At 42.9% G+C, this 15,768-nt stretch overlaps 1 protein-coding gene and 1 non-coding gene across 2 annotated transcripts; both read left to right on the top strand.

The window, feature by feature from the left end:
* Positions 1–8,924: 8,924 nt before the first annotated feature.
* On the top strand, positions 8,925–10,613 carry LOC139218309 (G-protein coupled receptor 22). Its single transcript, XM_070849876.1, has one exon. It carries the CDS (start codon positions 8,925–8,927, stop codon positions 10,611–10,613), a length of 1,689 nt encoding a protein of 562 aa, XP_070705977.1.
* A 4,632-nt stretch (positions 10,614–15,245) lies between these two features.
* On the top strand, positions 15,246–15,318 carry trnaf-gaa (transfer RNA phenylalanine (anticodon GAA)). The gene has a single exon. It is a non-coding gene; the product is annotated as a tRNA-Phe (tRNA).
* The last annotated feature ends 450 nt before the right edge of the window (positions 15,319–15,768 follow it).

Raw genomic sequence — 15,768 nt, 5'->3', positions numbered from 1 at the left:
CATGGACATTAAAAAGGAATATGTAACATATTTGGGCACGTTTTGAAATACTTACATGTATATTTTCATGCTGCTGATATATCTGCTACATTAGTTTGAAGCTGACTGGCATTAGGTGCAAGTGTAAATGGGGTTATAGCGACACCACTAAGTATTCAGTATGTGTCTAATTTACTTTGCCCCTCCTGGCTTCCTTATTCAACCTCTTCCTGTGGGAATAGAAAATGAATCCTTGTTTCTTTTTGTTGTGTGTATGAGTGTGTGCTGGTCCTCCATTCCTCAGGTTAGACCTCTGTCTTTCATTATTGTCTGACAGCACAGATGCCTGCAGTGATACTCTCTCCTCTTGGCCAATGATGCCCTGTCTACAGGAGATAAATGACATTAATTGAGCTCTAATTGCCTTCTTCAGTGAAATAGCTTAATCATCTTAACCTGCCGAAGACAGCTACAGGCTTTCTTTTTCTAGTGCCCCATCAGTTTCACTTATTCCTTTGCTCTTATTCCGTTGCCTCCAAATGCATTTTTCCAGTTATCTGACCTTTTCATCTGCTCTCCACTTCTCTTAAGCCCGATTGTTCATGGACTCGGAGCATGAGTCTGTTTCAGGCGGCTGTGGAGCATGATATTTTGGTACATAGAGAGATTCCCCTCTCTGCCAGAACCGATCTGCTGAAGCAAGGTGATTAAATTTCAGCCGAAAGTGAAAACCACAAGAGAACAAAATTGTCTTGTTGCAACTGTTTCACTGCAATGCCTTGTTAAAGGTATCCTTTGGGGTTTTGGAACACTAGTAGTGCTATGAAGTAATGTTTTTACGGGTGGGTGCCCAGTTTCGTTTCCATGTTATGCACATGCACGAGTACTGAGACGACATAATACACATTGGATGTAATGCGCCAGGAAACACAGCATGGCACTAAGACAAAGACGGGCAAAGAAGAAAACTTCTAGCAAGTAAATATGAATGTAAATAATGCAGAAAAACTGTAAATATTTGATGAGGAAGGAAATGCATGCAACACATTTATTATGTGTCGAGGATACAAACGATCCATTTTAGTAATTTGGTAAAGCAGAATTTTGGTTTACAACAAAAATTCCCAAGACACCTTTAAGAGCGTTTCATCTTTCAATGTGGTAAATGAAAATAAATGAAAGCAGCTTCACACTTGTCTCCATTGCACACACCCAATTTATTCATTCTGCACATTTGGTCAAACAGACTGTAAGAGCATCTTGGACTGAGAGCTTTGACAGTAAATTGAGTGCTTGCAATAGAGAGATAGGTGCGAGAATGCTTTGATTTTCTTTTCAGCAACAGCAGAGGCCAGGATAACAATTATTGTTATCAAAACTCCATCTAAAGTCAATACTGAAAGCTTTCTGTTAAAAATGTACAGAAATACAGAACATACTCCATATGGCGAGTAAAGTGGTCTTCATGATTGGCGGAGTGCACCTTTAAATGTCTAAAATTCAGTGTGTGCTTTTCAGTGTTTGTGTATGGGTATGTTTAGCACAGTTATGCTGGTCTGTGCGTGTAGAACGCACGGGTCAGAGCTTTGTCGTTGTAAAAGTCAATCAGGCCAGTTATCACACAAACAGCTGCTGGTTCGGTGCTTTGTCACCAGAGCAGCATTCGAGAGACCACAGACTTCGCACTCTGACATGACTATTTATTCACCACACTTCAACGCAGCGGGAATCAACACAGGTTGGTGCAGCATACAGACTACTTGAGTCTGACAACTGCACTCGGACAATCCATTAACTCCTGATGACAAGTGGTTTTGAAAAGGAGATGTGGAGGGAGACATTGCCAGTCACAACCAATCACTTTAGAACACACAGTGAATGTAGGAGTAATTACTGGTATAATATAACAACTGCTGTTATACCTCCCCATTTTATCCAGTTTTATTGTCTTATCATCATTATTGCTAATCATTGCTATTCTGTTCGATGGGCCGGTGAGTAGCCATACAGAACGGTGTTTTATGTAAGAGACTCCACTTGCTCTGACTCAGTTTCACTCCATTCATTCAGGCTTCACACTTGATTTTGATTTCTTCTTGTTTTAAAGAACAGTGATTGCACGGCCCTGATTAGTGCCTATTGATGGGTGTGCGTAATTGCAAAATTACAGGCTTGGGACGTCATAGCTAGATATAGGATACAAAGAGAGCTTTTAATGACTGGTGCAGCCAAATGAAATCCATCGAACATGCTGTCAGGTGATAATGATGCCTCACACCCTGTGGACCAGAGCTCTAGAGACCAAGGTCCTCTCTCTCAGAGCTGTTCCTATAGATTACAGGCCATGATAATTAACCTGCCTGCTACAGCTTCCCTATTGATGTTCTGGTAGCAGCCTGTCAGAATTGTGGGATATACAGTGACTGGACTAAGAGTCTGTATTTTACCAACAAAGTCTCTGATGTAATGACAGGAATCTGTGAGAGGCACTGCGCTGTTGCATTATGAGGCTTTAATATTCAGAATCACAGAGTAGTCTATCTAGATGATCTGGGGGGATTGCATAAAGATATCGTGCAGTGTAAAAGCAAAGAGCCATGTGCTGGTTGTAAGATGGATGGTGAAGTGGGGAGGGGAGGCGTCAAAACTGGGACTATTCAAAAGAGAGATGGATAGAGGTAGTGAGCAGGGAACAAACATTCCCCTCCAGCGAGCACACGACTCAGCATCCATCTGCACACCCCTGAGCCTCCCTCCCATCCATCACTCCCTCACTGCACCTACCTCCCATTTTCATCTTACCTCCTGTTACCCCCCTTCCCTTTCTCCCTAACTTGTCTCAGGCGTAAGTGCGGATGGGATTCAGCAGTTTCTTAAGCACACAAGATGTCGTTCACCTCAGTTGGCAATCCATCTTCCGCTTTATCTGCGGAGAGCATACGGGCAGGGAGCGTGTGCAGAGATGTGGGCTGGCAGTGGGTGGCTGTGTGGGTGGATGGCAGTTAGCGATACATTGTGGACTACATGGTGTTCTTGTGTGTCTTGTGTGTCTTGGGCGAGCTTGGCAGGAGTTATGATAACCCATTTTCAAATTTTACAGTGTCAAGTGTTGCATGGCCTCACATCAGGGCTAACAGTGGTGGATTTAACACTTCCAGAGTTACACTTACACCTGTGAGAAACGGAAAGTATTCAGTTTGATGTCCGTGCTCACATTCAAACTGCATGTCTCCTGAACACCCTGAAACTGTCCTGATTGGAAACACATTATAGGGTATGATGTTGTTGCTCTCACTGATCAGGTTGTGTTGTCGGCCAGTCCAGGCTGGTTTGTTGGGAGCACGCCAGGGATGCTGCTGCCCACCAGCTGGGCTGCTTGCTGTCCGCGCTGCTGGACCAACTGAGTGGGAAAATTAAGCCTTTGATCGATTGTCTCACTGCAGACATTAGGAATACCTAAGACAGCCATGAGTCAGCGTGCTGCATGCGCCATCATCCTGTTTGCTTTCTCTCTTTTTCCCCCCTTTTTCACCCTCACTCCCCTTCTTTCCTGTCTCTCTCATCTGTTTCCCTTTCTTCCCTAAATGTCAACTTTTGGTGTCAGTGCTATATAATCAAACAGCAAAGGCCTCTTTCTAGTCTCACTATTTTGAACTGACATTTTACAGTTTTATGAGCAAGAATCCATCAAAGGAGAAACGGTTAACCGTTTCTCCACACATAGCACCCTAAATGAACCATAATACAATGCAGCTTCGCGTCCATCTTTGTGTATCTGTAGTCAGACACAATATCCTCTTGTAAATGGCTTTTTTTTTATCTGAACAAGCAGGCACTGCTTACTACCACAGCATGTCACATATTTTCAAATCTCATTTTTGGGAGAAAGATGCTACACAACAGATCTTACTTTGGTTATTGTTGTCCTCATGTAAACAGCACTATCCCTGTCGCTGAGGTGAATGCAAGCAAATTTGACTCAAGGATGATCTGGATCATCAACTCCTGAATATAAACCACAGGAGCAGATAAGGAGAAGCGCTCCTTCCAGAGAGACAAACTAACTCAAAACAATCCATCGTGTAGCTTACTCAAACCTGCGTGCTCTCCTAAACAAGACTTTTCAGATAAATGTCAGACGACTGAAACATCAGCTTATGAAAGTGCTGCTTCTTATTCAAGCTATTGAACTTGTATTGTCCAATTTACAGCAATGCTAAGATGGACACATAGGCTGAAATCAACAAACCAGAAACAAACTACACCACACTTCCTCTAGCAGTACACAAATGATTTATAAGAGACAGCAGGCTTTTTCTCTTGTGGAAAGTTGTTACACCCTCAGAAATATGCAAACTGAGCGCATGACGTTTATTGAGGGCACAGGCGGCGCTTCCATTTAAATAATTAGCATACTGAACTCTCATGTGCACTAACCGCATTGTCGCGTCTAGATTGCAGAGGACTGAGGTGAAAATGGGAGAGCACCCTAGGGACCGGTGCCGGAGCGGCACACGGCAGCACAATGGACAGCAGTTATGACACAAAGGGCCAGATTTAATAAATGGTTTCTGCCTCATTTCAGATGGGGAAACGTGAGGTGTTGTTTATCAGACAGGTGCACTGGCCTGGAAGTGTAGTTGTCATTTGAGGTGCATCTTGTGTGAAATAGGTAAAGTGTGTGTCTGTCCATTGAGGTTGGATTAAAGAAGAGAGATGATGGCGTGTTTGCAAGTTCATGTAGTTCGTGAGAGTCTGTTTTGAGTGGGATTTTTTCAGCCTCCACAATATTTGTGTAGGTATACCATTAACAGGCGATTGTGGTCAGTAGCTTCTTTCAAAAGAAAAGACAGCAACACAATGACTAAACATAGGGGACAAAGAGTTGTGACTGTGTCAATAAGCTAAAACTTCAATTTAAACTCCACCGAGCTGCTGCGGCGCCATGTTAATTGCATTCTTTTGATAAATCTCTTACAGCGTTTTGCGGCAGTTATCATGAGTTCATATCAGTGCCTACATCTACACCCTTTTACATCTTTTCAGTGCACATAATTTCTTTTGAAGACAAATCTCCTACCATGCGAGCAATTCAGTGTTAGTTTGAGCCTCTTTCTTTAAGGTATCCTCTAAAGGTGGTGATGTTGTGCGTCATTTCACCATGACATAACCAACCAATATGCCAAGATAATGAAATATCTTACACTGTGTTGTATAAGACGAAGCCTACTGTTTGTTTTGGGCTGAAGTAATTTAGCCTCTGGCAGGAAACAAGAAAAAACTAAATATATAGATAGCTCCGAGTGTCTGTGTGCAAAGTGCATGCAAGATTGCACAAGCAAAGACAGGATTGGAAGAAGAAAGAGAGATGCTGAACTGACAACAAAATCCACTTGAGCATTTACCCTCTGCTATTGTGAAAGGGGGCTTGGCAACCTGTCATCTACTACCTGACACCTATAATAACCCAGACAGCAGGGTCCAGGAGGTTGTGCAGTCTAGGACACTGTCGGCTTGTTGTTGTTTTGGAGCAAAGCACAGAATGTACAGTAACTGAGGCTCCAAATTTGATGAAATCATCCATAAAACCACAAAAAAATTGTTTCATTCAATTCTGTACTGAACCAACCAGTCACATTATTTCGATTTCAATACGTGATCGCAAGTTATGCTGTTGATTAATGACTGCGCAGATCGCACATGGGTTTAGAAAATCAATTCAAGACTCTGTGACTGAAATGAAATCATCCCCTGTGACAATCACTTAACATAACTGATGCTTAGGAAAATCGAGCCTCAGATTTGCTTGTCTTCAGGATTAGATACCAAAGCAGAGCTGTCAGAAAACTTGTCAGGCTTTATAGATTCCAATGCCTGTTTGTTTAGGTCATTTCTTTATATAACGTGCTATGTAGTGCAAGCCTTAAGCTCCCTCTGCCTTTCCCCTCTGTCTGCTGTGTCAATCACAAGCTGGATTTAATTTTTAAGTTTCACCTTGTTTCCAGCTATTTTCTGTTGTGACAACTCAACTCAAATGTGCACCAACTTGCACACAAACAAACACACGCAAGCACCATTGTTTGTTGTAACAAGCGTGCCACAATAACACAATGAACCAGGTCATTATTACATTATTATTATTATTATCTCTGCATCTTGTGTTTCAGTTACCAAGACCACACATTGTATAAGACTGATATGCAACCTCAAATGAACCCGAGCATTTTTAATTCCCAGAGAAAAACACTCACACTGGTCATTAGAAAAACAACCCGAAGTTCAGCACCCTGTCCAAACATTTTAATTTTCTTCGTCCCTCTCTCCCTGTAAATATGCGAATATAGTGACTTTTCCTGGCCACAGGTCAGAGTCACAGCTGTTCATATAAAGGGCTCCAGACATTTTGTCATGCCCCCAAACCACACACTAACACAGTCTTTTTCTATTCTTTTGTCCATGGCTCTTTGTATCTCTTACCAGTTCATCACACACTATTAAGTGTCCATTATCACAGGACTGATTGTAGCTCATTGTTTCTCTTAGTCATAGAACAGCATAAATTACTCTTGTTGAAAGCTATTCAGCCTGCTCATTTCACCAGTAGACAGCCATCCCCTTGTAATTAATGGCAGGACTGTTAAGGGAAACAGATCGTGGCCTGATGTTTGATGGGACTGATAATCTTGTCAAAAAGAACAAACAAACATTGTCTCTGTTTTGTTTCCACGTTATCTTTGAATATTAAAAAGTAGATTACAGTTGATTGTTGTGTTATATCATTCCACTTTTTGGCAGTCATGGCACACCTACATTTAAAACATCAACCTCTATGGTGGCACAGTTTATCAGTTTCTTTCCTGGCGTTAATTTACTCTAGTGCTTGAATAAACACTAACAAGAGATAGAAGACACTGCTTGGTCAATGCAGTATTGACATGGTTGTTGCCTCTGTGATTGAGGTAAAGTGATTGACTGTTAAATATAAAGTCTTTATTTGCTCCACGATTCTCTGTTGGACTACTATAAGGAATCAGATGATTATGCTGTAATTTTGCAACCCAGAGGCCAAATCTGTATTGGGTTACAAATCTTCATTGTCTTCATATATATACTTGTACATATTAACCACACTATGTACATTTTAAACACACTACTGTTGTTCACTGACAGGTCACATAGTCATCATACTGTGAACTGTGGTCAAGTTAATGGTAAATAAATTCATTCAAATCTTTAACTGCAGTTGGTGTTGGAATGAAGGAATAAAACTAATTTTATGCAGCACTCCAAATGAGACTACAGGTACCCGAGAGAGGATGAGCTTGGGACTGTGTTTCTGTGCTCCCTTGCCTCAGGCTTGTTAAATTGGCAGATCGATGATGCTTTAAATCAATGTTCCAGCAACACCGCAAACCCCATGGAACCCATTAGTGGATTAAGATAGACCACTGTTCCACACTGAGTCCTGTTCTGCCTGCAGGTCCTTTCCACATGACAAATGGGAGGAAAAACTGTGAAATGAAACAAAGGGAAAAGGGCAAACTAGAGGGTGAGAACAAAAGCTGTGGCAGAGGAAAGGTTGACAGCAAAGGTCGGGGTCAACGATATCACAAAGGACACACCTGTAGCTCTGTGTTCAGAGACTAGGGGAACAGATTTTTCTTACTGTATATCAACAAGGGGTCCTACAGTATATTTAATCAACCAACACTTTATCTGGTTCCATTCCAAGCACAGGAGGAGCATCCAGCCAGCCATGAATAACTCACTCTACATGCAAAGTAGTTTCTCTCAGCGAGTAAAGTAAAAAGGGAACAGAGTAGGAATGAATGTGAGGGATGTCGAAGAATGAGAACGAGCGGGGGTAGGGAGAGGATGCCAGGGGAGCTGGTCTTTCTCTGATAGCATTGTTTATGTGCCACTGTCTGTGGATCATTGATCCATTCGTCTTCATTACGCCTCCCTTTGAGAACTATTAACTGCTGCCACCCTCAGTTGGGTGCCTGCTATGTTGACATGTACTGCACTGTCTCTCTACCAGCCCACCAATGTCCCTGCCACCTCTCCTCTTGGACTTAGAGACTGACAGTTCTATAGTGCTTGTGGGGGGAAAAAAACAAGATAGGGGATTGAACAGGAGGACTTCACAAGGTGGGCTGTCGATCATGGAGGACCAGCCTAGATCTTACAAGTATAAATGACATGTAGTATGTCACTGCCATCTTATCAGTGCAGGTGTAGTTGGTTTCTGTATGTTTCCAAATGCATTATACTGCAAGCTTTGTTTCTGGCCCCGTATAATGTATGTTGCATAATAATGAATCAAACATCCACCCACTCATGCTCATGAGAAGCATGGTTATCTTTGTAACAGAATTCAGCATAGTGAATAAACTGTGAGCACAGTCAGGAAATAAATCCCCACTGGTTTGTTTAAATGTGTAGACAGCTCGGGGATCCTCTGCTGAGCCTGAGTCTGCTTTATGTACTCATACCTGCAAATGTACCCCAAGAGACATCCTGCTCCAATTCCTGTCTGAACTGCTCCTAGTATTGTCTATGCGAAGCATGTTGTTGTCTAACTGCCTGAGCCCAGTGAGACATCATGGGTCATCAGGAGCAGCTTGAACTGCACCCCATGACTCCAATTGACTGCCAAGATCACTTGCACCTCGCGTCCCTTCACTTGTGAATTCTAACAAGATTGACTTGTACTTGTTGTACAGTGTTATTTTCGAGTAAATATGAGACAAACTGACTGATAACTGCTTGATCTTTCCATGTCCTCTGACATCTCTCCCTCTTCTTTTTTTTTCATAGAGTCAATCACAGAGCTGACCATCATCCTCATCACTGCCTCGTTTGAGCCAGAGGAAAAGGAAAGACAGAGCATGGTCTGGTGTGGCGGCCGCTGTTGCTATGTGTGAAGGAGTGCTGTGGCGTCAATGGAAACCGAAGGCTATCGTGACCTCCTGGAGACCAGCGATGGTCAGGGGGTAGGCCTGCTGGAGGGAGGGGGAGAGGTGGGGGTAGAGGAAGGCTGGAGCACACCCTACCCTCTGGGCTTTCAGGTGTCTCTGACCACCGTGCTGATACTGGAGCTGGTACTGGGCTTCAGCAGCAACCTGACCGTGCTTGTGCTCTACTGTGCTCAGTCCAACCTGGTGGATTCAGTCAGCAACCTGGTCACAGTGAACCTCCATGTGCTGGACATATTGGTCTGTGTGCTGTGTCTGCCACTGACTGTGGCTGTGATCCTGCTACCAGCTAATGAAAGTGGAGTCAGCAGCTTGGCCACGCTGTGCTGCTTTCATGAAGCCTGTGTCACGTTCACCAGTGTGGCCACGGCAGTCAATGTGCTTGTGATCAGTTTGGACCGATATGACATCTCAGTGCGTCCTGCAAGTCGTCTGCTGACCCCCAGGCGTGCAGCACTGCTCCTGGCAGCTGTGTGGGCTGTGTCTCTGGCCGTCTTCTTCCTGCCCTTCCTTGAGGGGGACTTCTTCTCTTTGAGGGCTGAGGACGGTGAGGAGAAGGACCCAGAAGGGCAGAACCATGACTCTGAGCTCACCACTGGACTGACCCCCATTTTTTCCTCCCTCTCTCCTTCCTCTTTACCTTCAACTCATCCTTCCTCCCCTTCACACCAACTGTCTCCAGTATGGCAGAACAGGACACTGCTGTGTGTAGGAGGGCAGGGGTATTACACAGGTCTGGCTATGTATTACCACTTATTACTCCAAGTGCCATGCTTCTTCATCGCTGTGGCTGTCATGTTGTTCACCTACTCCAAGATCCTGCAGGCCCTCAACATTCGCATTGGCTCCCACATGATGAGGAGTAAGCGTGCAAAGGACTCCACCTGCAGTATACGCTGCAGGAGGCAGAGGAAGAAGAACCTGAGCCTGTCCACAGAGATAGTGTCCTCTAATCAGAACCAGAACCTTGCCCATCCTCCTCTCATTCCCTCTCCCACCCCTACACCAACATCGCCCCCACCACTCTCCTCAATGCCCCAGGGAGTGTCTGACAGCGGAGCAACAGTCACTACTGTCAGTACTGCTGCCACCACCCCCATTGCCACCACACCAGCAACCCCTGCTTCTCCAGCGCCGGCTTCAGCCACCACCCAGACGCACGCCACCTCACCGCTGCCTGCCTCCTCCATGGGTGTACAGGCTTCGGTTTCTGCCATCATCGCCTTGAGACGGGCAGTGCGAAGGCACAGGGACCGTCGAGAACGTCAACGGCGCGTCCTAAAAATGTCCCTAATCATTATTTCCACCTTCCTGGGCTGCTGGGCCCCTCTGTCTGCAGTCAATGTTCTCATCCTGTGTCTGGGTCCCAGCGACAGCCTGGTGCGGCTGCGCCTCTGCTTCTTGGCGATGGCTTATGGAACCACTATTTTTCATCCTCTGCTTTACGCTTTCACCAGGCAGAAGCTGCGCCGTGCCCTCAAAACACGTGTCAAGAAAAGGGTAGTGTCCCTTCTGCAGGTGGACCCAGCTCCCAGCGGGGGGACAGTTATTCATAACTCCTGGGTGGAGGGAGGAGGCCAGAGGAAGGCTCGCAAGCCACGGGTGGAGGCCAGCGACGGCACTGATCGCTGCCTCACAGAGGCAGTGAGGGAATGAGTCTGGTCGTCAGAGTGTATTTGCATGTGTGTGTGTGAGAGTGTGTGTGTGAGTGTGAGTGTATGTGTGTGTGTGTGTGTGAATTTGACGAATTTTATGTATCTCACCAATTTGCTGGAGATGTATTATGTGAATAGTGGTGCATGGGTGTGAGAAAAATGAGAACCAGTTAGTTTTCAAAGGTCAGGACAAATCCCATGACCTCTGGTTCCATGCAGATGTGAAGACAGGTGAATCCTGAGCTCTAATTAGAGCCTGCTTTCTGCCATCCTTACACAGGCCCTCATTAGTCCACTTCCTGACTGACAAGGTGGCCACTGTGTCTCCATGGCAACACTGGCCAAGCATTTTGACAACACTATAGCCACAGCTACTGAACATACTTTTGTGCACCCCGTGTGCAGGGTAAGGGTTACATGACAGCATTGCTCCTGTGTGCACTCTCAACTTGCATGTGCATGTACATATGCACAGAAAGACTGACAGACACAACCGGACGGACGGACACACATACTTACACTTAATGCACATTGATCTATATTTAATCGTTATCTGTGAAAGCACACCAATATCTACCTGCACAGATAATCTCAGTGAGAAAATATTAAAGGAAGTCTGTTATACTTCTCTTTCTTTCCCTTATTTTATCATGCCTTAATTCAGTTATTAATATATTCTCGTGGTGCTGTATGTTTACAACAATGTGTGACAGCATTTGCACATACTGTTTATGGTATAGCAAATTAATGGCAGGCAAATGCAAGGATACAGATTCAAAGTTTACAGGCTCATATGAAACCAGGAAACTGCAAAAAAAACTCATTCCGATTTAATTTCCAGTAAGCACCATATTTTAGATGAATGTGTGCAAATTCAAGCTAAAAGGCATGATGTTTTTTTTTAATAAACTGCGAGTGTGATGATAATGATGATGGTGGTGTAGGGCGGAAGGATGCGTGATTGTGTTTGTATGTTTGCATGAGTGCATGTATGCGTAAATGAATAAATGGCTGTGCGTGTCCATAATAATGTGCAATAAATCATGAGCAAAGCAATGACCCCTAGGATGTGAACAAAGAGAATGTGAACACAGAATTGTTGCTTTTGTATTTATGGTTTACATTACAGGGGAAGAGAGAAGAAAGGGGACTTAATATACTGATTATCAGCAAGAGGCCACTGGGCATAACATAAAAGCAAATTACGAGGGGCAAATGTAACTACACAGCCCACTGTAATACTGCTGAAATTGTATCACTTCAGTTTTAAAGTGGAAATCAAAGGGCAGCATTTTGTTAAAACTTCATTTAAATTGTATCTGTTGTCACTACAGGTAAATTAGCATTGTAAACCAGAGAAATCCCAACTTCTGACATGGGACATCGCCTCATGTTAGCTGTTTTCTTGCTCTGGAGGACAGAGTCACTTCTTTTGGACAGCACTTTGAATGACTGCAGGGGTAGACAAGCCTCTGTCAGCTTCTAGACTGAGTCCTGGGCATGTTACATTACATCTGTGTCTCTCTTTCTCCTCAGGGCTTCATGTCTCATTTCGTGCTGGACATAAAACTATAAGCCAGCCCTCAATCAGCTGTTGTGCTATGGGTGTTACAGTAGGTAAAGATTTATGTCAGTAAGTAGATAGAGTACACTTTAAACTTTGTATGGGCTCAAGTCATGGGGAGTTTCTTGGGCTTTGGGCTATCTCCTTCATCCTCACCCCTTTTACACTATTTGTGAGCCAGACAGAAGACAATAATTCTTGTGTATTCATGTACATTTTTCAGGGATGTAAATATTGAAGTGTCTGTTTTGGGTTTTAGTCAAAAAGATTGTTTTTCTTTTGGTCACAATCATCTGCCGGACAGAAAATCAGCCATTGTGATAAATTCTGAGCGGGTTGGAAAGATACTGTAAAGAGAAATAAGTGTATTTGTGTTAATACTGTATGTGTGTATACTGTACTGTACATTTATGACCATGTGTATAGAGAAATATTAGTATTGTATAAGATTTATATTATGTGTTATTATATAGAACAGAACAGAATCTGTATTAAAAAGGTGATCTATCTAAGTATTGCTCAGTTCACTGTGTCAATTCATACACATTTCATGTTCATTCATAGTTCTATTGGTTGGTTTTAATTTCACAAAAGAATCTGCTATAATACTGAAAAGAAGAAAAATATCTACATGAATTTCTTGGAAGAAATTTAGAAGAAATTGCACACTGTTTTTCAATTTAACAACCTGGGACAACATGTAGTGATTACAGGCTTAATAGTCCAAATCATTCACAGAATAATTTTACAGATAAATGCAGACTGACAATGAACTCTCTCTATGTGGTGAAGTCTCTGACAATTTAAGAATACACAAGAATCTGATCTCTAAATGGAGTACTGAAATAATTTGTAATAATTTTGTCACTCTTTTATCATAATTAAGGGCCCTTTTAAATAGACCGTTTTGTCACTGGGCTTCCATCACAAATGCAGCTGTATTTCTGTAGTCTTAAGAGGGAGCTGCTTGGATTCATCCTGCTCAGTGTAACTTGGGAATTCCTCCCACCCTCTTCCTCTGGACCTTGCTGTCCAAATTTGTCTCTCTCTTTTTTACAGCTGTCCCTCCCTTTCTACATCTCCTGTTTCCTCTCCGCGTTTTCTCTGATCCCTAAATTTAGAAACTCCGTCCCAGATACTTGCAGTATTTAATGCTGACTGTACTGAACCCTGGCTATGCCTCACAGTGATGTGACAACTGTGCTAATCACCAGTACTAATGACGATGAAACTTGTTAGTCAGGTAAGCATCTGTCGACACAGCTCAACCTCTTGATGTTGACACTGTATTTTCCTCTTTTAGCAAATCTGTTTGTGTATGTGGTGCGTGTGTGTATGTGTGTGTGTGTGTGTGTGTGTGTGTGTGTGTGTGTGTGTGTGTTTGTTGCCTCACTGATTTGTGCATTGAGTCGATACCGTAGATTCCTCCATCCTGCTTGATAATCTCATCAATCCCCTCCTCTTTCACACCCTTATTTCCTCTCTCAGTTCTCCTTCTCTTTATTCTGCCAGGCTGCATCACTCTCATCTCTTATCCACACTCAGGCCTTCCAGAACAAAGTGAGGAACAGCTGCAGTGTCTGTGAAGGAAGGAAAGTCACCTTGGAGGATGACAGAGGAACAAAAACGTGGGAGAGACAGAGAGAGAGAGAGAGAGAGGCAGTATGGAGAGGAGATTAGGGGGAAAAGAGAGATGAGAGGAATAGAAGCTGGCATCCGGACATCATATGACTAATAAAGGGAAAAAACTGCAGAGCCCCTTTAGAGAAAAACACAAACATGAAGTGCAGAGTAAGATGAGCTAGCCTTACTGTTCTCTACCACTGTACAGTAGAGTCTCACACTATTGCTCCTGCCAACCATACTGTGAAATGTCCTCACATCTGGGTGTCTTAAGTCATACATCACAATAGCCAACAAGTAAGTATAAATGTCTGACCTTTGTTTTGTGATTTATGGCCAGGTATTCAACCTGTGTAGACTTTGACAAATGTTTTGCCCACCGTAGTGGATGGGGCTAAAGAAAAATAGGCTCCCTGCACCTGCTGGTCCAAGTTCTTGCTGCAGCAACACTTGAATAGATTTTAATGTTATGTGATGCTCAGATGTTTAATCACTCCACCTCTAATGTTTTTCAGGAAGCGCTCTTTGCATGGTGAAATGTCGGCTTCAGAAGGGGCTGGAAAAAACACACATAGTAAATCACTATATATATAAATATTTAAGATATGCAGTGTTACATACAGCATGTGCTAACATATAAATATGATAAAGGCTTGCACATGCCTTCCACATATGTCAGTCTATATCACAGAGAGGTAATGCTGCAGAATGTGTTATTTCTCCATACAGTAAATGCTTTGATTTTGTTTGTGAGGAAAAAACAAATGTTATGCAATAGAATAATGTCGTTCATAGCTATAAATTCAACCTCACTACACCTACACAATAGAATTTATCTGCTAGGACTGGTTGAGATTGAGGCTTTTAGACTGAGAGTGCACCGCAGCTGTGGAAAGGTAAGGAAACAGGAAATGAGACTGAGCGAAAATGCCTGGCAGATTTCAGTTTCATACAACCCTCATGCTGTGTCATTAATCCATTATTATTATTCTCAGAGGACTGAGGTCCACAGTGGAGAGCCTGTCAACCAGCTGTTTGTTCAACAATGGCGCCATCTTGTGTTCAACAGTTAGCTGGAGCAACTGTTAGCTGAACACGGTTAACGGTAAATGCAGCTTACAAGGAGTTCATTTCCCTGAAGTTTTCATCTCCACGTTTACTTGTTTAGCTACCGAGTAAGTTGTTGTGTTTTTGTTAATGATATCGGTTTTTCTTCGGAAGTCAGAGTCCTGTTGATTGGTAAACCTTTAGCGGTTCTCCCGTAGTGTTAAAAGAGGGAATGTGGAGCTGTGTGCTCACAGTTAGCTAGCTACACCCCCTGTGTAGCTAGCTAACTGTGGTCACACAGCTAATGTTAGAAACAAATGTTAGAAACAAAAACAAGTCGTTGTGAGTGTTTTTACCCAAGTATATAAGTCTGTATGGACCATTCGTTCATATGCGCTCGCCGAAATAGCTCAGTTGGGAGAGCGTTAGACTGAAGATCTAAAGGTCCCTGGTTCGATCCCGGGTTTCGGCAGCGAGGGTGGTTCCTTTTACTTCTCATTCATCAATACGTCCACGTAAGAGTGGACTATAGCTAGTTAGCTAATATGGCTAATAAGAATAAGCTAGACAGTCAATATATCAAGTTGAGAAAGAATATATCAGAATGCAACTACTTATATTTACGTGATAAGATACACATTTCACCCAAAACCTACACAATAATGGAAAAGTACTCTATAAAATGCTAATTCTAAAAGGTTTAGCTAAACTAGCCTAGCTTAAAGTACATACTTGCCGAAAACTAAATTAATTTAATTAATTAATTACTAAATATATTAAGCTACACTTGAGAATCAAATATTAATGTCAAAGGAGTGGTTAATGCACATGTACAACAAGAAACATTTATTGTTACTGTCACATTATTGTTAACGTTTTAATATAACTACACTTAGCTGACAGTCAAACCCCCTAATGTACA

The sequence above is a fragment of the Pempheris klunzingeri genome, chromosome 2, assembly GCF_042242105.1.
Source record: "Pempheris klunzingeri isolate RE-2024b chromosome 2, fPemKlu1.hap1, whole genome shotgun sequence".
Lineage (NCBI taxonomy): Eukaryota > Metazoa > Chordata > Actinopteri > Acropomatiformes > Pempheridae > Pempheris > Pempheris klunzingeri.
The sequence above is the reverse complement of the archived record's forward strand: the minus strand, read 5'-3'. Positions and strand labels throughout refer to the sequence as shown.

What these genes read in the sequence shown, in the direction of transcription:
- LOC139218309 (XM_070849876.1), top strand. Translation starts at nt 8,925, where the DNA reads ATGGAAACCGAAGGCTATCGTGACCTCCTGGAGACCAGCGATGGTCAG.